We start from the raw sequence: 26,205 nt of genomic DNA on the forward strand, positions 1-26,205 counted from the left end.
AGAAGATCAAGATATTTAGCTGGTAAAGTATTACAGAAGCCTTTAGCCACATACCTCAACTTCCTGCAGTGACAGAATTTCAATCCCCACTTTAGCTCCTCTGTCCTTGAGCTCTTTATCAAAGAGATCCATGAGAACAATAATCTTCAGACATGGGGTCTTTTTTTCCTCACAGTTCTTAAGCAAGACCTCTGCCTTCGCAGGCGTGTCACAGATCACCACGCCTATGTCAGCTACAGAAAAGAAATTATCAGAGGTTTATTTAGAAGAAACAAAGCCAGTGACAGCTCAGCAGCACACTTAGAACCTAACATTGGTTTGGTGCCATTGCATTTGTTCATATGGATTCAGTGGCTGGTTTACAGTGCTGAGAATGTTCTTCCTACCATACTCAACTGATTGGGCAAACCTGACATTCTGGCAAGATAAAGTGAGGGCAAATGCTGAGGAGCTGAAGAGAAATATCTTCACTCACAGTAAAGATGGGCATTGAAACTTTTGGTAATGCCATGATACTGTTTAGGTTTAGCCATCTTCCTAAAATCTAAAGAAATTAAGGCCCAATTGAAAGAGGCAGCTAAAGTTCTTGGGTTAATACTTCAGCTTCCCTGCAGATGCAGTTATAAAAGCCTTTTCCTTTAAATCAGCAGGGGAACTGGATTTGCCTGAGCCTGCCAGTTCCAGTTAGACTGATAAATCACAGCTGTGTGATCCCAAGACAAGACCTGTTTCCAAGGTTTACCACCATAACTGTTGAAGTGATTTTGCTTGGCAAATAATGTTTATGGGATGGATCCCAGATCACTGTAACAACAGTGGATATTTATTTCCCTCATAACTCTCCTAAGACTGGGGGAAGAAATAAATCTGAAGATTTATTTAACTTCCTTGCCAATTTCTTCCATGATGGCCTGCTAGATGTTGTAGAACATGCAATAACCAGTAAACTGATTTAGGCATATCTTTACCCTTCCCTCCTCCACTCTTTTCATCCTACAACTTTAAATCAGACACGCACATCTAGTCTTAATTTACATGCAAGTCTGTCTGCATTGTCTGATTGTTTGGCAGTGTAGGAGTTCAAGATTGCAAAATCTCAAATAACGAATAGTTGAGCACTCTGATTGCAGAATGATCCACAAGATCTAGCAGATCCTTCAGTGGTCTTGCAATCAAGACACTAGAAGACATAGGAAGCCCACTGGATTCTTCCAGGCTGAAGAATGAACCATATGCACTGCAAAACAGATTCACTAAAAAATTGTCTATAAGAGCAGTAGGTTAAAGCTACCCTGATTTTTGCAAATTCCCTTGAACTTAGCCCTCCCAAAACAAAGTTTCCTAGAAAAATCTTTATGTAAGAGTGGAAGTCAATATTTACCTTTGTTAACAATATATACAATGGCCTCTGGTCCCAGAGTGTCATAGAGCGGAACAGCAACCATTGAATAGGTGTAGCAGGCATACTCTGAAATGATCCACTGAAGAGAGAAAACAGCACAGCTAAGGAAAATGAGAAGCCCTCAGTACAGGATTGCCTACAGACTTCATACAGCTTGACTAGCCCATGCACATGGCAGTGGGGGGCTGTGGAAGGAACACATCTGTGAGAATGAGAGTTGTGAGAGGTCATTGTTTGGAATAATACGTGCTCAGTCAATAAAAAGGGAATTGGGAAGGCAGAAGCTGTGATTGTTCCTTATGTGGCCTGAAGTAATTTAAATACAGACTCTCACCCCAAGATGTTTGATTAGTGTAGGAAAGAATACACAATTGTTGCTTACCTCTGGCCTATTCTGAGCAAAAATGCCAATAAACTGGTTTGATGATGCTTGGCATCCTTTTTGCAGAAGCCCTGATCCCAGGTATTTAGTTCTGTCCGAAACCTGCAAGATAGTTATTCCCCCACTTTAGTGTTACAAGGCAGTATCCCAAATTAATTCATCTGTCGTTTACATTACTCACCTGTTTGTATGTCAGCCACTGATAAGGTTGCTTGGGTTTCCTGTAACCTAGACAGTCACCATTTCCTAATGAAAGAGTTCAGAAAAGCATTTCAAAGCTCAGTAGTGAAGCTGCATAACACTACAATAGAAACACTTAAAGTGGGAAATGTTTTCTGTCAGACATTCAGGTAATTGCATGGAGAGCAGGTCAGTGTCCACAGTTAAGCACTTTGCCCCAAACAAGATTTTAAGACTGTTAGCTTTATCCTTACAAGCAATACTTCAAATATCTGGTGATATTTTTTCCATTGTACAACCCCTGTGAGGCTGAAATTGCTTGCATGCTTAGGCCTTGTGAGGTGATGTGCACAAATTCATATCTGTTGTAAACAGGCAGTAATTTCACAGGAAAACTCACATCATAAGACAAAGGAGAGGTGTTTCCCCCCCCGAAGTTCCTCTGATGCTTTGTATCTGCTGACTCTTGACTGAACTCTACCATCTTCAGCTTCTGATGTTTGTTCCTGCCCAGTCTGCCAAATAAGACTAATGCTAAATTGGGACAGGGAGAAATATGGTCACTTGTCTCTCCACCCCACAGAAGAGCTTTTGCTAACCTGCATTATTACCACAGCCAAGACACAAGGATCTTGGAAAAAAAATTTGTTTACTTGTGATAGACAAGTGCTAACTACCAGATGCAGAGCTTACCAGAAATATTCACTCCTCTCTGGAAAACTTCATATAGGGTTTTAGCATCTTCAAAGTAATAAGAAACCAGGTTATTATCTGTCAAGACTGCACCTCTTCTGGCTCCTCCCTAGGAACAGAGCATGGTTATGAAATAGTGCAGAACAGAAGAAATGTTGTTTGTTCCTCAGCCATTCTCTCAACAATCCCCTTTAAAGCATTTCAATAGCATTTCATTGTTAGGGAAGTCTTTCCCATTCTTGATTTTGATCGACTCAGTCACATGCAAAGGAATTTTCTAGATGGCCCACAGTAACCTTCAGTTACAGATTATTGAGAGCCCTTAACTGAGTGCTACCACTTGCCTTATTACATGAAGTCTAGCACCAGTTTCAAAGCTGATGCAGTGAAAATACAGGAAAAGATGACAGCCAAAGCCATCTGGTGAAAAGCACACCTGACCCTGCTTGGAGTGAGCTGCTGTTTCACATCTTAGCATCTTAAGACTTCCCTTTTCCCCACCACGCTCTTGAGTTGTACACGTGGGAGAGAAGGCTGTGAGCATCGGACAGGAGAGTTTCCACTGACACCCAAGGTCAGAATGGATCAGTATTCAGATTAAGCTCCAAAACAGACCATGCCCACAAGCAGAGGAAGCATTACCTCAATTCCTATTGACTGCTTGTTCAAGTCAACAGGAGGTAAAAGGGGTTTTGGCCTGCTTATCACCCACAGGAAGATGACAGCTCCAAAAGTGATGAGACTGATCAGTGCTGGTGTTGGGAGCGGTGAGAACAATACTTGAAGTATCCAGATCATTGTGCTGGATCAGTGGAGCCAGAGTTGAACCTGAAACAAACAGGAGGTTTAATAGACTTGAGGTAGAAGCTTTAATTACCTATGAGCCATGGTTACTTAAGTAGCTTGTTAAACAATACTGCAAATCATTTCAGCAGTTTGCCCCTGGAGAGTCCTGGTACAATATTGAAGCACACTTATGTAATGTTTTAAGCCTCTTAAGAGATCTTAAGTCACCTGTCCCCATAAGTCTTAATCTATGCTACATCCACCTCCTCAAAAAGCTGAAGCCTAATGAAGTCAAACAAGGAACAGATTATTTCCATCCTTAAGTAAACAAATCTGCCTGGAGAAAACCAGTATATAATTTCTGAAATCTGTCTCCCCAAGTATAACCAAAAAATGCCTATGGTTCAATGATGTGAATTGTGGAAGTAAGAAAACTCCTCAATATTTTAAGTGTTCAGTAGGAAATGGTTTTGCTGAAATAGGAAGGGTATTATAATTGATAAATTACATGTTTGATACACCTACATATATGTCTGCAGGACAAACAGTATGTTCATTTCCAGGTGTTTTTACTGGTCACATAGTGTTTTACCATGTAGACAAATATTTCAGAGAGTGAGAGTGTGCTCAGCAAAAAAATCCAGCACAAATCAAGACTATGAAAGTTACTTTCCACTAGGAAGTGGTGACCTGGAAGTCAACATGTGCAATGGAAGTCTAGCTGGGAAATACAGAAATGATTCTGCTGCTTGCATTCCCCAGGGTATCTTCTGTCAAGGGCAGGGAAGAAAAATCTGAGAATGAAGACTTTCATACAGAGAGACCTGAGCTTTCTTCCTTAAAAACAAGTACTTTTATTTCCAAAATGTTTTTTAAGATTGAATTGCCAAGAGAAAGGACTGCTTTTTGTCTGAATCAACTCATATCTCAGCAACTTGTTGGAGATACAAACTTTATTCCTTTAGCTCAGAGCCCACTACTAAATCCAAGTGACAGAGCAAATCACATTTGCACCATTTGTATGTTGGAAGCTTTCTAGACTGACACATCTATTCTCACATCTTTTTAGAAGGATGCCAGAATACTCAAGTTAAAACTCCCCTCAATAATGATTATTAGCAATCAATTTAGGCACTTTTCCAGTCTTCTCCCATGCCCTGGTGGCAAAAAGGAGTTTTCACTCAGTGCATTTCACATGACTCTTTCCTGGTCATGAACTTTTTCAATCAGCAATGAGAGACTAGAGCTATGTGGAGGTAACCAGAGAGACCACAGGCCTGTACAGCTGCACCAGTTTTATTGGCTGAAGTGTGCTGTCATCTGCTTATTTTAATAGTACTTTTGAGATGATTTCCCAGAAATCATGAATGATTTGTTGTTTTTAGAGTATCATGCTAGAAGTAAGAAACAACAGTATTTTATTTATGGCACAAAGTTCTCTTTTTAAACTTATTTATATGGCTTACCATAAACACTGTCTGACTAGGTCAGACAGATCAGAGCAGTTGCCACAAGGAGTCTGTTACATGGACTTGTTTGACAGAAAATTTACTGAAGACACTTGTCTGACCTTTTTGTGATAAGGATCAGAGAACCCAGTAACCCCAAATGCTCCATGCAGCAGTAGACAAGTCACCGAAAATTTTTCCATCAGGGTATTTTCCTGTTCTCACTGACTCCCATGCAAAGTAATTTGTATCAAGACATCTAGGAGGACTGAACACCAAGCCCTGAAGAATATGATTTTTTTGCTTGAAGCAAAGAACCCAAAGTCCAGAGAGAGCACCTAATCAAGAAATGATCATGAAACGCAGCAAAACTTTTGTCTTCAGGTTCTGAATTGATTCCACAAGCCTCTTGCATAAAAAGAAAGACCAGGCAGTAGTCTAATCTCATTGTAGCCCACCCAGCATCCCTATAGCTAGTCAAGGAGGATTTTCAGTTATATTTGAATGACTTTTTAATTGAAAGAAAGACCTACTGACAAATTCTATAAAGTCTGGGAAGTGTTATATGCTCATTAGCTTCTAGGGTTTGGTGGGTGTTTTTAGTAACTGTCTTCATTAGCCCACTTACAGCCCTGACTGAGACTACATGTGCTGGACTTTGCATATACACCCTTTAAAGATAGAGACATTAGTGTTGTGTAAAAAAAAACCCCACAGATTCACAAAAACACAGATCTAGATAATACAAAACAAAATGGGGCTTTTTTTCATATCTGAAAAACTATTTTCAATTCCCTTAATTAATAGAATAGTGACAGTGTTTTCTTTTACTTTCCAATTGTTTCCACAAATGGACTTTAGTCTCTTCTGTCAAAGCATATAGGGTGTGTTATTCAAGCTGTGGCAAGAGATTGCCAGCAAATTTGTCTCAATTACCAGAATTAGGTCAGTTGTTTCCTATGCTTACAGCTTTTACTATTTGTCAATCCAAATTAGTAGCTACTAATTTATCACTTCTGGTATAATTCAAATGCCATTTAATCCTGCTGCCTTCGAAGCAGAAAAGCCAGAGAGTACAGGAATTTGTACTTGATAGACCTTCCTGTCCATGCTAAGAGAATAGCTGCAGCCTAGATCTGTTCTATGGAACAGCTGCAACCAGAGTTTAACACACAAATCCAAGTGCCCCCGCATACATAATACCTGATCTAAATCAACTTAGTGAAAACTCAGTGCAGAACAAGAAAAATCAGAGCATTTTGGACAGCCACCAGCTTCTACTGCAGGGTAGGTGATCCCTTAAAAAGCTGCCTTTTTAAACATCAAGGGGTCAGAGGTGGAGTGTCTGAAACCCCTGGGTTCTGACAGCTCAACTCCCAGGGATACAAATTGCACAGGGTGTCTCAAACCACCTGTTAAGCCTCTTGTGCAATAAGATGCTGGACAGTTGAAAGTGTACTTAGGTTGTCTGCCCTGATCAATGGTCAGGGATAAGATGCACTAAACTCCAGAGTCAAAGGCTTAGTTTTTATCAGAAGAGATTACAGTGATACCATTTACAGCTTTGAGTTCAGGAGTACACATTCTCATTTCTACTGTACCTTCCCCTTTTCAGTTATTCCATCATTACCTAGAAGGAATTAAAGTTATTCTCTATGCTCTCCATGTGAGGAGATTCTCCACTGGAAAATGGCTGATCTTTGTACTTTTTAGTACATAAATACCAAGAAAAATCCAGTGACCACTGCAAGAGTTCATTATGGACAACAAAGCAAGCCCTGATACTTGCACAATTTTGGAAGCAACAGTGTGCAGTTCCTGGGAGAATGTCTTCTGGAGTTATGTATTTTGTATCAAGTTTGCCTAAGCTTTTGATGTGATCATGACATCTTTTTTCTCAGGATTAGCAAGGTTGCACTGTCTGTTTACAAGCAGGAAAAGTGAAGTACAGCCACCTACACTATGTAACTAGTCAGTTACTTAACCATCAGTAACTCCCTCTTTCCATTTGCCTATGCAGTGCAGCTCTAGCCTGGTGTCATCCTGCAGATGTGAGCCAGTTCTTACTCCTTGGAAACTTTATATTACTCATGCCTTCTTATTGCAGCTGAAGGCTTGTGTGCCACAGGTTTAGGAACATCTAACTTTGAGCATTCAGAGAGAAGTTAAAGCACAAAAGCTTGTCAGTGACTTCTGAGCAGAGCCATGCAAAAAATGAAGCAAAATGCTCAGTAACCTGCATTAAGCTCAGGATACACTTCAGTGAGGCTTTGCTTTTAGAGTACCTCTTCAGAGAGTCAGAGCCAAACAGTTCAAGCACCCTTTGATCTTAGCTGAGAAACACTCTGCTAGAGGGTGGGAAAGGACGAGGCCTCAGTAACTTGCTTTCAGGAAGTAAAGTGCTGTGGTTTCTAAGCCTCACTGATGAAACCTATTGGATTCAAGCTTTCAGTATATTTAAATAGAAAGACCATTTTTTAAATAAGGAATTTCACTGCATTGGATGTTACTGTTTCTCTGTCAGGAGGGCAATAACTTCATGACACTACTTAATACTGAGTTATTTTCTTAGATAAATTGAAAAGCCAAGCTTTCGTGTAAAGATATAGTTTTTATATCAGATTTTCTCCATGAAACTACCTACTCAGAAACATGCTCAACTGACCTTTGAAGTTTTTAAGAATTTAAAATATAGTCAGTATTGCAGGTTCTGTTACTGTTTATCCTACTGGATAATACAGGTTCACTTCTTGCAAAACATTCATGCATCAATACTATATTAATAGGTAGCTTTCTATAGTGATAGGGCATGGTATTTAGAGCAAGGACTAAAACTTGAAAGTTCACATAAAACTCCTAAGAAAACTCGAATATTATCACTAGGCACCTTAGCCACATGGAGGAAAGGTAGCACTTAAAGTTTCTAGATACTAATGTCCATTACTCCATATTATCACAGCACTTCTATTATGAAGAACAAAGAACAAACACATATCTGAACTTAACTCAGCCCAAGGTCCACATTTAACTGATAGCACACTACCAGAGATTTCCTAGGAGGCTCCTGAAAAATTCATTATCTTGAACCCTGCATCTAATCACTGCACTTGCACATTGGATTTAGTAAAGCCCATGTGTGTAACAACAAGCAAACTCATGAGCAATAAAACAAATACAGTAGAACTTCATTACTTACACAGAAAATATGGCACAGCACATATAGAGATGAGAACTAGTGGGTAAAGGCACCTACCATTTTGAATATAGGGTAGGAAATAAACCTTTTCTCCTTAAGTAAAAGGGAGCCTTAGTAGCACAGTATAAAATCAACACCACTTAGGTGACAATCACGTTAAAACTACAGCCAGTTTTCTCTCCCCAGTTTAAATAAATCAGCAAGCAGAAAAGTACATTGGGAGGGGAGCGTTAAAGGGGAGGAACTTGTATGGGGGAACTGGAGTGATTAAAAAAAACCAAAAAAACCCCAACAACCCACCCACAAAAGAGAGTCATGGAGCTTTTTTGTTTGTTAATGAGAACAGCTTGAAGTAGATCTAAATGAATTGTAAACAAAAACATTATGAAATTATATTTATAGTTTATTCTTTCTAATCTGTTTGTTATTATCTTCCCTATGTATTAAGCTGTATTCTCAACAATAGCAATTTTGTCTCTATAGCTGCATATATGTTAAGGTGAGCACAGCTTTGTAGCCTGTAATACCAACAAAATGTTTTGACTACAGCATTTCTCTTATACTGCTGCAATGGACTTGCTGGTGAGTTGGATTTCTGCTGATGGTTTTATTTTATATGGTTTAGGTGTTAAGTTTCTTGTTGGTGTTGTTGGGTTTTTTCCTTTTTTTTATTTTTCAAAATCTACCTAGTTCTTTCTGTTCTGTTCTAGACATACATAGGTGTAATTATTTGTACAAGGTAAGAGTGAATCATGTTCCAAGCTTGAGTTTTGTTTCCTGCTATGTCAGGGATTTTTTTTTATGATTTCACAGCTTCATTTCTTTGTTTAAAGTTTATAGGTGTTGCAGTTTCCCTTTTTCTCTTCAATGCTTGTCTAATATAACTGGAATTTTGCAGTGGGTTTGGAGGGATGGGAAGACAGCAACTTTACCTATCACTCTTCTTTATTACCTTAACCACAGATTTTAGAATTGTTTTGTCCACTTAGGAGTTCCCTATGTGACAGTTTTCCTATGCTGCATGATTTAATCTGCTTAGCTAGACAAAATATAAAGCTGAGATAGAATTAACTCAGAATGCACCTTGCATCCAAAATACAAACCTGTACTGGACCTTGGCTTTCTAAAACACATAGCCCCTACTAATTGCAATTGTGTTTTTATTGCTGCTGTAAACTTTATACTATTCAGGTAGACCTAATTTATATGCAGTTGTGGCGTTATTTAGCCATGTAGGTATCTTTTAGGGAAACTGAGGGTTGATTCACTGATTTTCCTGTAAGCTGAGTATAAAAAAAAAATAGCTTTCTCTTCATGAAACTCCTCTGCCTTTGGCTGTGCCTTCCCAGACCTGTTCTTGTGGCATTTCCGAGAAGCTGAGCTTCAGCTTTAATAGTGACTGTCAGGGGACATTTGTGCTTATAGAAAGAGACAGGGCCAGGCTCCCAGCCTAGCCAGTTCCATTATCACCCACTCTGTGTGCCTCTCTTAGCATTTTCCCCTTCACAAATCTAGCCTCTGGCTGTTATTTTTCCAGCAGCAGGAGAAGAAGCAGTGAGTTTGCCCTGTCATTGGTCAGCTGTTGGGTAGCAGTGCTGTGTGTCTCAGGTGCATTGACTTTGCTGCAGGGTGGGAGAACATGCCCACAGCACGGTCCTACCTGGCCTGCCAGGAGCCCAGAATGTGATGCAGAGCTCCATGGGCTGGAAAGGCTACACTCCATTGCCTGGGCTCAGTGGGTGTCACAGTTCCAACATAAATTGCATTAAAGGATGCACACAGGAAAGCTTCTCCTTAATGATCATTTCTGTTCAGTGCTCATAAATTAGAATACTGCTGACACCCTTACCCTTACATAACAAATGACATGCAAATGTTGAGGCTTTTAATTTTTCATAAATTATCTGAATAAACTCCAGATTTTTGAAAAGCACAGATTTTTTTTGCTAGTAATTTTCTGTCAAAACACAAAGCAGAGTTATGAATCCCAGCCTTTACTTCCCTTTGTGCATGTATATAAAATTTACACCTGCATCCCTCATACCCTTTAGAGACTTAAGGTGAGCAGCAGGTAGCTTATGTATATGGGGAGTTCAAGTTGTTTCCTTTCTGTTGTCACTGTCAAAGAAGTTTTGCATAGAGGATGAACCAGGTGAGCTTTTGTAACAAACCTTAACGTCATGGCACAACATTAGCTTTTGTTATCCAAAGATGCCAAAATAACCTTTCTACATATAGCAAGTAGCAAAGGATGTAAACAAATTAAAGGAAAGCACTGGCTCTATATACTATTTTCTCTGTTGTCCCTTCAAAACTTGGATTTAAATTTTGTGAGTCTGTGGGAGGTGTGAGCTTACTTTATTTGGATGATTTTTGAATTCCAGTTTGTTCTCTTAATGCTATAAACAGTAATTCTTTATTGTTCTGTTCTACTTTTCAAGGGCCATATCTGGCTTTGTAAAGCAGAATAACTGCATTGAAACACAAATTATCTTCTCAGACTACAAGTGTCTTCCTCAAGAAAGGAGGTATGGATAGGAGATGGGCTTAGGACTTGGAAGAGCAGCATGTTTTTTGCCAGTTCTCTTGCTTGCAGCTTGATTTCAGGTTGATCTTTGTCTCCACCATCCTCTCTGTACACAAGCAAGAGCTTGGAGAAGGCTCCATCTCTACAGCTGGAACAAGAAGTTGTGCCAAGGCAATGGCAACAGTCTGGTGCACCATACCCTATGATATGGGCTCTTAAACCATTACAAAAAGTATTATATCTAGTTTATATGTTCTTAGGTAGGGAGTAAGATGGATTCTATTGTATTAAATGTTGCCAATAAGCTTGTGCATATAAGTGATTTAGCATATTGCAACCTTTTACTGTTTGTGATGCTGTGAAAACAATATTCTTATACTTTTGGAACCTGGTTTAAACATTAGTCTGAATGGGAGCCTGGCACTGCTACTTTGTGCACTGTATCTTTAAATAGGCATAACTAACAAACTGATAAGAAAATGGTTTCAGCCTGCACTGTAGATAGGTTTCAACTTCCAGCCAGTCTATAGCAACAGGGAATGTTCAGGTGTCTGCTCTCATTCAGGCTGTGATTTCCCTGTATGCCACCCCTGAGCCCAGACTTGTTTCTTTAATAATATGCAGCCAGTTATGCAGCTGCTGCCTTTAACAGCACACAAGGTGATAATAAGGGTGCATTGGATCCAGGTATTGCAGCAAATCGAGGTTATTATTCCACTTGCAGTACTTCTCTGCAGGAGCAGGAAGCCCAGTACTCGGGAAACACAGGCTCTGACTAGGAGGGATTTGCTTACCTTCCTTCAGTGCTGGAGGAGGGTGGAGGGGCTGATACAGCTTGCTTCCTTTGCTGCTTTACAACTCCCAGGGGGTGTTCTAGGGTTGGTTCTTCCCCAGCTCCAGTGGTGCTTTCCCAGCTCCCGTGGCAGGACTAAGCCCCGAATCATCAGAGTGTGGCTTTAATAAACAGGTAACACTGCACCCAGGTAACCTTTGAACCTGCCTTGCAACAGGTTCAAAGGTAAAAAAAAAAAAAAATAAAAAATTATTCCTGATCAAATATAAAGAGCAATTTTGGCTGGTTAGAAATGTTAAACATACAAGTCTTGCACAACGGCGTTAGAAGAGAGCAGCTCATTGTGAAAACTAACCCCAGCCCTGTGAAAGCTGCAGCCCTGGGTTTTTCTTAGGGCTCTCATTTACTCCCGTGCACACAAGGCACTGAATTAGTCTTGCTCCACCAAGAAAATGTGCCTCTTAAATTGCACTTTGGGCAAGAAGACATATTCCAATATTTTTCACCAGATGCTTTGTGTAGAATCCAGTCCTTGGCATGTCCAGCTGCTGAGGCATGGCTTTCCCTGGCAGCTCCAGGGGTCTGTGAAGCAGCCAATCCTTTGGGGTCAGGGCTCTCAGCTCCTGGGATGTGTGGGGGGCTGGTTATCTCGCCACAGTGCACCTTCCCTTTTGACACTGTGCAAAGGTTAGTGCACTTGCTCAACTGCCTAGTAGGCCAAGCCTGTTTTATGAGAGATTTCTTGTGTTGATTTAAGCAACTGTGGTTTTGGTTTGTTGGTTTTTTTTTTTTTTGCCTTCCTCTGTCTCTGAAATGGGAATGAGAGGGCCTGTGCTTAATGCTTCTTGAGAAAAATAGTTGTGACATGAGGTATGCAGGCTGGGCTGGCAGGTGAAGCTTCCTGGCTTTGCTTCCAAAATCTGTGGATATGATCTTTGGAAGACATTTTCTGCACATGATCCAAGAGATAGGGCTAAATAGCAAAGTCCTTTCAGCACTCACGTATTAGAGGGCATCCAAAGGAGGGCAGTGAAGATGGTGAAGGGCCTTGAGGGGAAGCCGTATGAGGAGCTGCTGAAGGCACATGATTTGTTCAGCCTGGAGAAGAGCAGACTGAGGGGGAAAGTTTCCTTGTGATGGGGAGAGGAGAGCTAGGCAGCTCTTCTGTGGTGACCAGTGACAGGATCCAAGGGAATGGAAGCTGTGTCAGGAGAAGTTCAGGTTGGATATTAGAAAAAGGTTCTTCACCCAGAGGGTGGCTGGGCACTGGAACAGCTCCCCAGGGCAGTGGTCACAGAGTTCAAGAAGTGTTTGGACAATGCTGTCAGGCATATGGTGGGACTTCTGGGAATAGTTCTGTGCAGGGTAAGGAGTTGGACTCGATGATCCTCGTGAATCCCCTCTGTCACAGAATATTCTGTGATTCTGTGACTGGTCAAGATAATAAACCTTTTGTTGATCTAGGTCTGGTTTGTCTGGCGCAGGAATTTGACTCCTGTATGATATCTGAAGAGTAAACTAATACTAACACTTTTCACTTAAGACCTTAATTATTCTTAATTGGTGTAAAGGAATCTGCCTGTACCAGTGGATATGAAAAAAAGTGGAAGTACCTGTGCCAACACAACATCCTAGACCTTCTGTTTGCAAACTCCTCTTAAGTTTTAGAAAATGTCAGTTTAAGGAGGATGAAAGAAAATGAATGGGAGAGTTTTCCAAACTTGGTGCAAAGAAGTGACACCAATGTTGGTCTCTTGGCTTCTGTCTGTGGTGCATCTTGCATGTGGGAAACAAAGCATTTGATTCAAGGTTTTTACAAGGTATGCAACAGATACTAATAATTAGTAGTTGGGCAGGTCCCCATTCAGCCTAAGTGGATATTGCATCATCATCTCAAAAGAGCTGGAGTGACTGACACCATCTGTGGTTTTGGCTCCTAGATGTGTTTTATAAACCAGTGGGGGTGGGGGAGGAAGGCGGGGAAGCATAGCAGAGTCACTTGAGAAGGGAACAAAGCCAGTTACCTGAGCTAGCTGTATGTGTAACGTTGTAACTGCTTTTCCTTCTCCACCCTTTCTCTCTGGTACACAAAGCACATGGCATTTTACCTCGTTTGAACAGCAAATTAATCCAAGTTGTGGTTTTTTGTCACCTTTCACCTATACAGTTTCTTCCTAATGAATTAAAACTATTGATTAGTTCACTGATCAAAACTATGAACTGAGCCACTTGGAAGAGTGAGTGTGTCATCCTTGAGTCTGGCAGGGGAGGCTCGTGGTCACATGTCCTGCTAATAGTGGTTAACCTTTTTTCAGCTTGTTTTGAAAGCAGGTGTGAGAAAACACATTCACAAGTGCTGGAAGACATTGGGCTGTGTTCTATAGTGCAGGCTTGTCTCCGTACATCGCCTGTGTTCCTTGTTCACAAATGAGTGATGCTGTAGTTTGTGATCTCAGTGACCAAGGCACACAACCAATGACATAAAATAACCTAGATCAGCTGTGCAAACATCACCTGTGCCCCAGTTCTGAAAATAAGGAAGCTGAAGGCAAACCCACAAAGACCAGGGGTTATTTTCACAAGATTGGGAAAAAAAATTCAGGTAATGAAAATAATATTTTTTCCCCTCAAAACTTAATTATTAAGAAAATTAATGACAAATGCCATGATGAATTCTCTGTAGGTTAGCAGGGACTCCATGAATTTTATCAGTCTAGTCATTTTTTGAAGTCTGAGCAGATTATGGCTCAATATCTATTCAAACCATTACTTTTTGACAGAAGTGTCTGCATGCATGGGGTTTTCAAGATGGTGAGAATGTGCTTTTTCCTTTGCTGTTTTTACAGATGACAGAAAGCTCAACAGTTTCCCTTCTTTGTTTAGATCCGTTTTCTGTGCTGATGTAAAGTATCCCTGTTCAGATTAACACATCTTTCAAATGTAATCATTTGCCTCTTGTGCAATTCACTTGACTCTTGAATAATGAATAAAGGAACCAAAAGGGAGCAAAAGAAATTAAAGAGTGTGTCTTCCAGCCTTGTTTGAGCTCCATTATTGAATGCAGGATTCAGAGATGTATTTTAGATACCTGCCAGTGAACATAGAACTGTACGATATCCCTGAATGCTGCTTAAAAGTTATTCTTACTGAGGTTGTGCAACCAGTCTGAGCTGTGAAAGAGTGGAGCTAAAGGTCATTACCACACAAAGCTGGAGTTTAATCACGTCTAGGTACCATATAAGAAACCTTTTTTTATTGGTCTTGTGAAATCTACTCAAATGCAATAGGCTGTTGAATGATAAATGCAAAATAAACTCTAACCCTTCAGCCTAAGTAGTTGCCCTGATATAGTAAAATTTGGTGCCAGGATATTGTAAGTAATTTTTACTGAGCTAAAACATTTGTGTGAAAGACATAGATGTGTTGTTGAACTGTTTTGACAATTAAGGAGGCTCTACATGTATTTGCAGTTGCTCTGTGGTGTCCAAGAACAACTGCACGCTACTTTTGTTGCAGGATGTGGCTGCTGCATAAAACTGAAGAATCTGAGTGAATTTGCTGCTTCCACGTTACCATTGACAATCTTGCATTCTCCTCTCTTTGTGCAAAGCTGAGTGGTGTATGTGCCTGTGTCTATGGTTTTAAAACCAGACTAAACAGAACTAGTAGAAGTGTGGGTGTTAAATACATACAAGTATGAACTGGTACTCTCTACCTTGCAGGGAACAAAAGCATCTGATTTCTATCTTGACCTGCTGACTCTATAGCATAGCTCTAAGCATAACAACTGACAGATAGTTCTACTGATTTGACTGGAAACCTTTTAATATGTTATAATTGGCCTATTTGGGGTCAGAATTTGTTGTCAAAAGACTAATTCTTCTGAGCTCTGATACAAAAGAAATATTTGGCATTGATCACTTCTTTTCAATCTGATAAGATGCATAGATGATCAAAAAACTGAAGCTACTGATTCATTTGCTCAGTAGTTTTCAAAGTCCAGTTCTCCTATTCCACTTACACATTTACTTGAACATTTTTGCTGTACTTAGCCTCCCCTACAGCCAGGAAAAAATGTGGGCAGCATAAGCAGACATGAAAGTTTATGAACAGAGACTTTGACTCTTGGCCATTCAAAATGGAAGTAGGAAGATGGAGCAAATATTTCCTAGTGACTTTAGACTTTGGATTTTCATACTAATAAAAGGAAAAGGCTGATGTTCAAAGTGAGCAATGCCTGACGTGTAATGTAAAGATGAGGAAAGTTTAAAGACCACTTGAATTGCTTCTAAGTGTTATCAGAGCTGTAATTTCATTATGTGGTTAAATTCTTATTGAAATCACTGAATGCCAAGTTTTGTTTTTAAGATAACAAGCTTTTGATGTTGCAGTGGTAAATACAGTGGTTTTCTAAGATGTCTGTTACAGTCCTCTGTGTGTTGTGTCTTGGACATGTCATCTGTCCACCTGTGCTTGACAGAAAGGATAAGCCTTGGAGTTTAGCTTTTTTTCTGATATTCTGATGAGATTTAGATCCATCTCTAATTTAGAAACTCTCTAATGCACGGTCTCTTTTTTTTTTCTTTCTGGTTGAGATAATACCACTGATGTTGATTACCAATAATTATAAACCAATAGATGTTCAGCCTTTAAAATATGGCAGATCTTATAGATTGTTATAGAAACAGTGCAGAATTAATTTCTGTAATTTCTAAAATCTTTTCCCTTGATCTGTGTTTCAGCTCAAGTCTTGACTGAGTCAGCTTTGGCCCAGTTAAAGACCAGGTTAAATATAAGAAGTTCAAGACATTGTGAGATAAGGTGTCCAATGCTTTCGTGATTTAATTCTCTGGTTTTCATTAGACACATAGATTTAATGAATTATGCTGTTGGACCAGTACTGGGATGGTCTTTAATTCCCACATATGTATTTCTTTTGGAATCTGTGTAAAAAGACCACTGGAGCTAAATTTTAGAAGGTTTTTGAAATCACTGTCATGCAAGGTCACAAAAAGAACTGCTTTGAACTGAGAATTTAGATTTTAATTAAGCCTCTCTTGTTTAAGTTGCTTATGTAATGATTAAAGCACTTGTATTTTGGTGCCTAAAAATAGGTTCAGAAATGCAGAGACTGTGTTTGAGGTAGTTTCAATAACATATGTGGGTTTTCAGGGCTGCACAGATAAAGAATTTTCAAATTCAATTTTGTGCCAAGTGAACCTGCTGACTTTGAAAAAGTTAATTGCTTGAATTAAAATGCATAGTTGTATATTGCAGTTCAGGGGGATACATTGAGGAAAGAGGGTAGTGATACTCAAATGCAGGCAATCAGTACTTCCTGTGACTAAACTGTAACCCCTGGGTCATGTTTAGTAAGGGTTTGGAGCAAGGTGAGAACATGAATTTGCATACTTGATTCAGTACAGTGTGATTCAGAATGAGTGTGTGATGTATGGGGTTGTAAATTCTCCAATGCCCTTCTAAGGCATTTCCTCTGCAGTCACTGCAGTGGACTTGAAAAGGGGAGAATCTGATGCTTTTTAGTTTGGCTTCAGCAGATATGATTGTCAAAAGGTACTGTAGGAAGTCACAACAAATCAATAATCAGGTGTGACATGGTGAGCACTTATGTACATACAGTTGAATTTCCATCGTGTTCAGTGTGACTTCTCATGCCTTTTAAAACTAGCATGTTTCCCAGATTTGTTTTAGACAGAAAGGATCTGCAATAAGTATATAACAAGAACAGGGATTTCTCTTTGGTTAGGATGGCAGCAAAAGTGTGTGCTTTTCTGTCCAGGAAAAAAATTTCTACCTGTGCTGTATAACACAGAATGTTATTTCTGGTTTACATGGAGAGAGATGAACACCACCAGCACTGAGGTAATCTTGCACTTCACTGCTAGTGGTACTTGCCTCATCCTCAATTACTCTTTTACTGTATCATATATACCCAATTGTTTTCCTTCCAGCTGAAGTGTGATAAACAATATATGATAAGCTGTAAAATCCGACCTGCCCTAGGTTGCAATATATATTGAGTCCAAACTCAGGATGCCACTGAAACAATTAAACCAAAATTAATTAAGCCTATTTAATTAATATCTGATGACACATAAATCAGAAATCACAGCCAGCAGAAAACAAAATGGACTAAGAGGGAAGCATAGTGTCTGAGGTACAGCTGTGCTGCCACTTGGTGACAGCACATCTCATTGTGCCCTTCAGTGCCACTCCTGCCCATCAGCGCTGCAATAGAGAGCTATGCCTGCTCTGGTGAACCTTGCCAACGCTTTGGTTAATGTGCCAGACACCTTTGAGATTGTTGTGGCACCTCAAGCACCTCGGAATGCTTCCTACCCACACTGCAGCCAGAAGCTGGGCTCAGCCCTCCAGATTGCTGTCAGCACCCATTTCCAACCAGTTGTCTTTCGCCCAGCTTTTGTTTACGCTGGTTGTGTTTGCAAAGGAGCCTTCTGATGCCTTCCCCTGTCAGGTTCAGCAGGAGAATGTTTCATTCCTTTTGGACCAGATTGCTCAAAGGCTGAGGTGGAGTATCTGTTTCTGTGTTTTGCTTGCTTCGCCCTCCAAGCCCTGTGATTCTGGGGTTTGGGTATTTGAGAACAGTGCTTTGACCAATTGTCTCCCAAATTTCAGTGGGAAGTGCTGGCATGGGAGAAAGCTTTGTCTGATTTTTGACTCAGACTTGTATTTGTCTTCTTTGGTAAAACCCAGTTTGACTGCTGCTTTCCTGTAGATGCTGTGTTCCATTTCCAGGCTTTTCTGGAGGAGTGCTTTGGCATAAAACTATTGTTCTGAGGATCCAGGAGGATTTTTGTCAGGGGCTCTGTACCCTCTGGCGTTGTTTATTCTGCCTCCAAGCCCACAGGTTACTGCAGTGCATGCATCTCACTTTGTCCCTCAGTATAAAATTCTGTAATTCTTGTGATGACCCTGTGTTCCTGCCAGTAGTGCTAAAATGACATGAGACTTTGGACAACAAGCTGGGAAATTGGGCATGGGGAGGAGATTGAAAACTGCTGCCTCTCTGTCAGTCTTTTGTGTAAGTTAACATAGTCTTAACACAGCTTTCCTGTGGCATCTCCTCCCTTTCTGGTGAGAACTTCCTTTGATACAGATTGCTTTGTGCCTGTGCCAGATCTGGGAGCATATTCCTCCTGCTCTGAAGCTGGTACTTTCTGTAAGGAAATGAATGGGACAGAAGGGGGTTTGTTTGATAATTATAACAAATGACAGAAGGGTAAGCACTTAACAGCAAACCCAGGCAAGTAGTGCTCTTCAGCTGTACTGAACTCTTGAATCAGCTTTTTTTGCAGTCAGCTCTATCATTTTCTCTTATGAGAAGCTGATTTCTGTTCAGACTGTTTCCCCACCAAGTACTTTCTAGGAGACCTCAGAGTTATTTAGGAAGGAGTTTTATTTGTCTTTAGCAGTTTCAGAAAGCGGAACCTTATTTTGCTGTGAGGATCTTTCAAACTTTAAAAAGCAGGAGAACAGTTTTGGCTGAACAGAACTGCATTATTTTTTTTATGAAATGCTGAAGCACAGTGTCTTCACTTAATTTCCAGCTGGGCTTGGATGTTTTGCAATATGATTTGCTGCTGTTGACACCAGCCTTAAGAAATACTTTAACTAGTCAGAAACAGACTGCATTTTTAGCCCCAGCCTTGTACATCCTGGGGTGGCACTTCAGGCACTGGCTCATGCTGCCTTGAGTACCTTTTAAGCCTGAGGCAGCACTGCCTGGATTAATCTCTGTACCATGGGATGTTACTGTACTTGAGGCTGCTTGGAGCTCCTGAGTGTTTCCTCTTCTTTGGCATGCAGCCTGCTCTTTTCTCAGCCTTTCAAACACAACACCCACCATGGTATAGTTTGCCCCAAAACTGTGCTTTGAGCTCCTCTGGCAGTCTGCCCATAGCTGAAGATGAATTTGCTATGACTGCAGTCACAGCATTTTGACTCACTCTGTAGCAATCCCAAGAAGGTGCTTCCTGGTAGAGGTATGCAATGCAAATGATAGAAAATATTCCTGCAATACCACATCTCTGTTTATAACTGGTAAGATCCAATTTCAAATCTTCCTTGAGGAAATGATGGCATTTAAGCTGGGCTCATGTCTATAGCTTATAAGGAAATCTGTCTCTCTGTTAGCAGGAGCAAGCAATAAAATGCTATAAATGTTGTAAATACTATAAATGTCAAATCAGCATCATCATTGAGAAATATATCATTAATGATATGAGCTTTAGGCAGCTGATTCTGAGCAGCAGAGGAACACTTGAAGAGTGTTAAACTGTTCAGTCACTTTGTAAATACTAAAAACTGCTTGAATATAGTAATCATTATTTGCTCCATATGCTGTACATGGACTCCACAAAAACCACTTTTTCTGTGGAAACACCCTCTGTTGTCCTCTTCTGGCTGCTGCTATCCCGAGCTTACTCATGTGTCAGCCCCTGGAGTGGAGTGCAGATCCAGATTGCAAGACTTCCTCCTGAGGTGCTGTCACGTGCCACACTTCATTTTATATACCCACATATTGTTGTAAAACCTTTGGTGTAAGTAGTATCATTAATTATTCCATATTAGAGTATCCCAAACTCATTTTGTTGACCAAATGTGAGGAAAGGGTCCCGTATTCCCACAGAGCAGGAGCTACTATAGGTGTTTGACTTCAGCCTCCCAACACAGCTGGAGGACAACCCAAGGCTCTGGAGATTCTTACAAATACTGGACATGATGAGTCTTTCTTTCTTCACTTCTATTTCATTCAAAAGTGGTGCACACTGGTGTCTTTATTTTTTTAAAATTAAGTTTTTGCAAGAAGACACATTAGGAAACACTTCTGTAACACCCAGATGAATTTCATCTCATTTGCATTCTCATCTCCAAATTTTGCAATATTTGTTTGTTTAAAAAAAATTAATTAAAAAAGGGGAAAAAAACCCCTTTGTCTAAGGAGGCATATCCAGGCAGTAGAGTTGATGGCTTCACTTAACTCTGTGTAGTCACAGAGATACAGTAGTACTACTTCATTATTTGAAAAAATAGCATCCATGCTGTTGCTGGGATCCTCCTTTTTACCTTGTGGGTTGAAGTGCTATTTGCTTTCTTCCAGTCTTGCAGTAATTCCACATGCTCTTCAAAAATACAGATCAGTATACATTGATTCATATCTCACATATTTCCATGTATCAAATAGTTGTCATAGAAGTTTAGAATTTAGAATTTTTATTTCTCCTATCTCCATCCCTTTTCCTTTTCTCGTCACCCCAAAAATGCAAATGTACCAAGCAAGTGATCACACAATACCTGTTAGTCAAGACTGGTAAATGGAATTAGGTATTCTAGAGAGGATACTCCTCACACATAAAACCATAGAAATCTCCTAGCATCTTTTAATGAGCTTACTGTGAAAGATCAAAACATGCTTTATGGCACACAAGAGAGCAGAAGTGATCAACAATGTCATTCAAGTCCTAAGTCTGTGGCAACAGGGAGTTGTTAACTTCAGCTAAGCACCCTTGACCAAAAATGGATAATGCAAGCAACATTTTTTTAAAAATTCTTTTTCTTTTGGTTATTTTTGTCTTAAGTCACTTACCTCTTTCAGTAGAATATCAGTTGTTGTTTCTGTAATCTCCTTAGCACTGTTGTTAGCTTCCTGCTCTTTGCTATTTGATCTGCTTACTCAACCATCTTTTATACTGACAGCTACACCCTCACATAATAATAACTTGTTTTTATGCAGTGCATTCACCTCAGTGATTTTCCCAGCCTACTCATAACCTCACAAACCTGAAAACACTGTTTTAATAGGATGCTGTCTACCCTCTAGCTGTCTAATCTGTTAGTGGTATTTTTTCTGTGATTTCAGGATCACTTCCAGTGTGGCTCCAAGGGTCCATAGCAAATATATAGATTTACTCTAGATCAATCTGGTAAAGAATTTCAGTCTGAAATTGATTTTTCCCATTAAATTGAAATGATTCACAAAAGGACTATCTCAGTGGATCCATTTTGACAATAGAATTTCCATATTCTTGTCAGAGATTGAAACTTTTCTAGTGGAGGTTCAGTGGCCAGACTTAACACAGAGCTTAAAATTGAAGTAAATTATCTTTTCATCCAGAGCCCTTGTGATTGTTGTTTCTAGCCATCTTAAGACAATCCATTTAAGTGGCTGCCAGTTACATGGAGTTTTACATCCATGTTTGGGGGACATCCCTCTCAGTTCATCCCCAGTTTGCAAGACCAGAATCTCAAGCAGCTGCCTATTGATTCAGAGATTGTTATTGTCTAAAAAAAGTCTCTCAGAGAAATCTTGCTGTCGTGTTTAATACCCTTTCAATGAATCCCAGCTAGAGATTGTCCAAGAGCAGCTAATGCAGCTGTTCCTGCCCATGTCTGCCTCACTGGGCTCCTCTCAGGTGTCAGGGACTGATTTCTCTGTGCTGCCACAAGGCTGGTGCAAAGAGCACCGTGAGCCTCTCTGGAAGAGTGGTTAGCTTTCATCTTGCAACATTTTTGTTTGCTCAATTACTTTTTTCATTCCCATCTGACCTTTTCCCAAGTCAAATGATTTTTTTTTTTTTTTTTTTAATCAGAGACTAGAGACCAAAACTTATGATATAAATCACAACCCTGGATATAAATCTTGATACAGGCATATATCATATGGAAAAACCCTGGTTTTTGCTGATTGCCTAATAGTTCCTTAGGTAACACATGATCCTGTTTAGTTAATTCTGTCTGCTGATTTGGATCACTGTCATCTTTGCATCCTTTAACTCTCCTGCAAGCTCCTCAGTTTCAGTACTGTCCCTTTCAGTGTGAATGTCAGGCCAAAAACATTGAGATGTTTTGTTTGATCTAGGCATTGTGGTATTATAAAAATCAGCCATGTTTTGATAGAGGAAATTAGACAAATATATGGTAATTAAATATTTGAGAAAAACACATAACTATAGCTTTTTCTGTAGCTTAGCAAGTGCTGTGTGAAAATCCTTCTGAAGCTATCATGGCAAGGAATGCATTACATAGTAGTGTAAAACATGCAAACAACTGAAATCTGTGGGAGAACAATAAATCCAAACTGACCTCCAAGAAAGAAAATAAGTCAGTGGGAATTTGGATTGTTGAAGATGACAAAACAATTTAGAGTTGCACTACAAAATAACTTTTACCTGTTTATTTTCTGACACAAAATAAAAGGCCATCTTCTTGTGACCATCTTTAGAGCACTTTGTTTTGGTCTTCTGACTGAAATATCCCTGTGTTTTGGTATGGTCAGACAGTAAAGCTGGACAATGTCCTTCTCTGACACTTCTGTCAAAACTGTGTCCCCTCTGCAATGAATAGCACAGGTACTTTGTAAACATTCTCTGACAGGACCTCTGCTGCATTAGTTGGAAGCTCACCTGAGGTGCATATTTGGGTTTTAACAGTTAATAAATGCTTCCTAGTTAGTTATGGCTAATATACAAGTGTAAACACTTGGTCTAAGGCAGTCTGTTTTTAAGGTTATATTTAAGGTTATATGTGGTTCTCAAAGACAGAAGTGTTTCCAAATCTGTGTGGACTCTGTCCTTACTGTTAGCTGTTTAGAGGATGATTTCTAATTCTTACTAGCTCTTGCAGAAAGCTGTGAAGCTTTACAAACAGGAAATGCTCCTCTTGTGCTAGTAAGCAGCTTTTAGTGAACACTGAAAATTGCTATTGTGACTAATACTGCAACTCTTTGCAATTTATTTTATGGATTACACTGTGTTACCCACTTCCGCTGCATAGTGCAAGTGAGAACACTCAGCAAAGATTACTGTGTGCCTAGCACTGGCACAGACATAAATGCATCTCTGTCTGGAGTAGACAGTGTCTTAAAAACACAATTCATCCACATAGGGCAAAACTTTGCATCTAAATACATACCAGTTGCTGGAATATCTCTAATTCAGATGGTACTCAGGACCATTTCATAGCAATCTGCATCTGAGCAGTCTGTGGCCATCTGCTGTGTGCATCTTGCATAAGCAGTTTTTGGAACCTGGCTTCACTGAAAGTTTGTCTCTTAGGTAGTTTCCAAACTCATTGTTTCGTGATTTTAAAAATGCATACATATTATCTTCTGTCATATTACTTAGATATAGAATTCTGTATTGCAGCAATACACAGCCCAAGCACAGGGCACTGAGTCTAGCTGAGGAAATGATGCACAAATAAATGATCATTTGACAGACTTCTTGCTGGCATTGTACTTAGCCCCAGAGCTGTGCTGATAGCATGTGCTGCTTTCCCCTTTGCTTGGTGCATACCCACTCTGCAGGAGGAGGACTTTGCTCTGCTTACTATGGGTTCATCATTTTGCTCTTTCCTGGGAGGAGGGCACAGGTAAAGTGTTCACATGTGACACCAGGAATAAAATAAACTCTGAACTAAGTCACTCCCACACATAACATTATGACCTTTATGGGTCTCATCCAACTTGAAATATTCCATAATTGTGTGACTGTCTGTTTCAGAACTTCTATGGGGCAGTGCAAATCAGAACAACTTTCTCTTCTTCCCGAACTGCACAAAAAAGTGGCACAAGTCAGAAAATATATGTAAAAGGTCAGAAGGAAGGTAGAAAGCTATCTCCTCCACCTGTTTAGAGCCAAGTCATAGTGAATCAATGGAATAGAAGGAGGCAGAAACTTCATGTCATTAACTGCCACAAATGGTGGGGGTTTGTGGCTGGAAAGGTGACTGATACCAGGGTTGGGTCTGTGAACAGTGTGTGAGGTGTGCCTGCATGCCAGGCTCCTGATTTTCAGTGAAGTAGAAACAGAGTCTGCCCCAGTCCTCCTGGGCTTTTCAGGGACACCCTTCTGCTGCCAGCCATGGTTCACCTGTTTGTGCAGAGCTCAAACCATCCCTGCTTGTCAGCCTTGGTTAATGCCCACTGTAAGGAGATGGTCCCCACCGCCCACACCCTCCAGACACTGAAGTAACAGAAATAAAGCCTGTAGCTGTGTCTTTTCATGGGGAAGGCTCTGGAGGAAGCAGCAATTCCTGAATTCTCACATGCTAGGCTTTGATAAATATTGTCACTATTTCTGGATGTGAAAAATGGGATGTTTGCCCTGATTAGGGTGGGGGGAGGAAGATCTTTGTTCTTATTACTATTGCTTTTACTCATCAGGAAAAGCTGACAAATTCCAAGATATTTATCAAACTTTTTCATTTCAGCACAGGATTTCCAGGAAAAAAAAAAAAAAAAAGAAAAGAAAAAAAGAAAAGGTAATTGTTTTGGAAAGTGAGTTTTCCTCCACAAAAGAAGAGGAAAAATGAGAGGTTGAATGAAGCTGTTTCTGGCTGTCTTTAGTTGTCACTGATGTGTTGCTTTGAGATGTTTCTGTGTTGGTTCAGATTGCTGTCCATCATCACTCAAGGAAATGCTTTTCATAGGGATTTTAATTGCTTGATAGTTTTGGTTTGATATTCTGGAAGTCTTTTCCTTTACAGCAATGAGAAGCCTGCGGCTGACAATCCTCTTGCATAAAACGCAATTGTTTCTTGTATTACCTCCAGGCACTTTACTTTCAGGACTATTAATGGGTAAAATATTGGTGGCAGTTTCCAGCTGCCACAAAACACTTTATTTTCCATCACCACAAAATATTTCACTGATTATCAGCCAACTGATACTCAACAAGCAATACATGTTTATCTGCTGAATTACAGCCCATTGAGCTGTTCAAGGGCATGACTGTGGTTAAACTCTGTCAGTAAGTGTACAGTATGTGGTGATAAATAATTAATGTAATATTAGTACTGATCAGTAGCTCTGTTTGCTCTGTGACAAATTGGAAGGGAAGTGGTTGTATGTGGCTCATCACTTCCTCTTCAGCCTTGCAGTCATTCAGGTGTCAATGAATTCTGCTGGAAGTTAAACAGCTCCACTAAATGGGAAACTTGTCTTTGCTGTCTCACAGTTTATGGTCAGCAGCAATCCAGTAAGTTTAACTTAACTTTTTTATTGTGTATTTGGACAAAATCAACAAATACACCAATGCATAGAGTTCTCACTATCCAGCAATGAGCTGACCTTAATTTCTAGCCTTCTTCAAGGAATTCACTGGATTAAATATTGGAGTTACCAACTGGATGCCAGAGAATGTGCATAGTTTCTGCTCTGATAACAGCAGTGTTCTCCTGGTGTACCAGCACCCTGGTTCCTGGCCACTCTCTGCTCTCCTGGGGAATCTACTAGGCATTTGTACTTTTCAGAAGAGAGCTAGGAAGGACTTGAAGAAACCTTTCACAGCTCCTTTTCTTCAGAGAAAGAGGTTTGATATTGTGTTCCCTGCTTACAAACACTTGACAAATACAATACTGTAATTAAGCTTCCTCCTTTTCCCAGTTTGTGATTTCTCCAGATTTGTATATTCAAATAAGTTTGTCTCCAATCAAAATACATCTGAGGCACCTTTGTGTGATTTTCATTCCTCAGAGACTAAGAAATCCCAAATTCCATGTAAGAGTGATGTTCCTAGGTATGTTTTTATTCCTTCCTACTTGAAGAACGATACTAACTAGTTCTAGACAAGGGTCAATCAGTTTTTTGGACTAAAATCACAGCTGCATTTCGGACAAAGCTGGAATGTATTTATTGGAAACAAAATGTACTTTTAGCTGAAAATTATTTGTCAAATACCAAAGTTAGGCTCCAGGCTGCTGTATTTTTTCTGCACTTTGGTTTAGGTTTGTTGGTTAAAGTTTGTTACTTGAGGTAT

At 40.0% G+C, this 26,205-nt stretch overlaps 1 protein-coding gene across 3 annotated transcripts in view; it reads right to left on the reverse strand.

Annotated features, from left to right (window-relative positions):
- The window catches only part of ACSL5 (acyl-CoA synthetase long chain family member 5), a 29,943-nt gene extending 7,994 nt beyond the window's left edge, over window positions 1-21,949 (reverse strand). Inside the window, exons 1-8 of one of the 3 annotated variants that reach the window (XM_086900482.1) lie at window positions 21,036-21,949; window positions 11,409-11,610; window positions 3,300-3,485; window positions 2,658-2,766; window positions 1,966-2,030; window positions 1,785-1,886; window positions 1,382-1,481; window positions 55-233 (exon numbers count right to left, since the gene is read on the reverse strand). In XM_086900482.1, the coding sequence (XP_086756608.1) occupies window positions 55-233; window positions 1,382-1,481; window positions 1,785-1,886; window positions 1,966-2,030; window positions 2,658-2,766; window positions 3,300-3,455 (711 nt within the window). In that variant the 5' untranslated portion in view covers window positions 3,456-3,485; window positions 11,409-11,610; window positions 21,036-21,949. Of the gene's footprint in view, window positions 1-54; window positions 234-475; window positions 668-1,381; window positions 1,482-1,784; window positions 1,887-1,965; window positions 2,031-2,657; window positions 2,767-3,299; window positions 3,486-11,408; window positions 11,615-21,035 lie in introns of those variants that run through there. The other 2 variants (XM_086900484.1, XM_086900485.1) reach the window with 2 other exon arrangements.
- Between the last annotated feature and the right edge of the window lie 4,256 nt (window positions 21,950-26,205).

Source organism: Cyanistes caeruleus, chromosome 8, assembly GCF_971803275.1.
Source record: "Cyanistes caeruleus chromosome 8, bCyaCae1.hap1.1, whole genome shotgun sequence".
NCBI lineage: Eukaryota > Metazoa > Chordata > Aves > Passeriformes > Paridae > Cyanistes > Cyanistes caeruleus.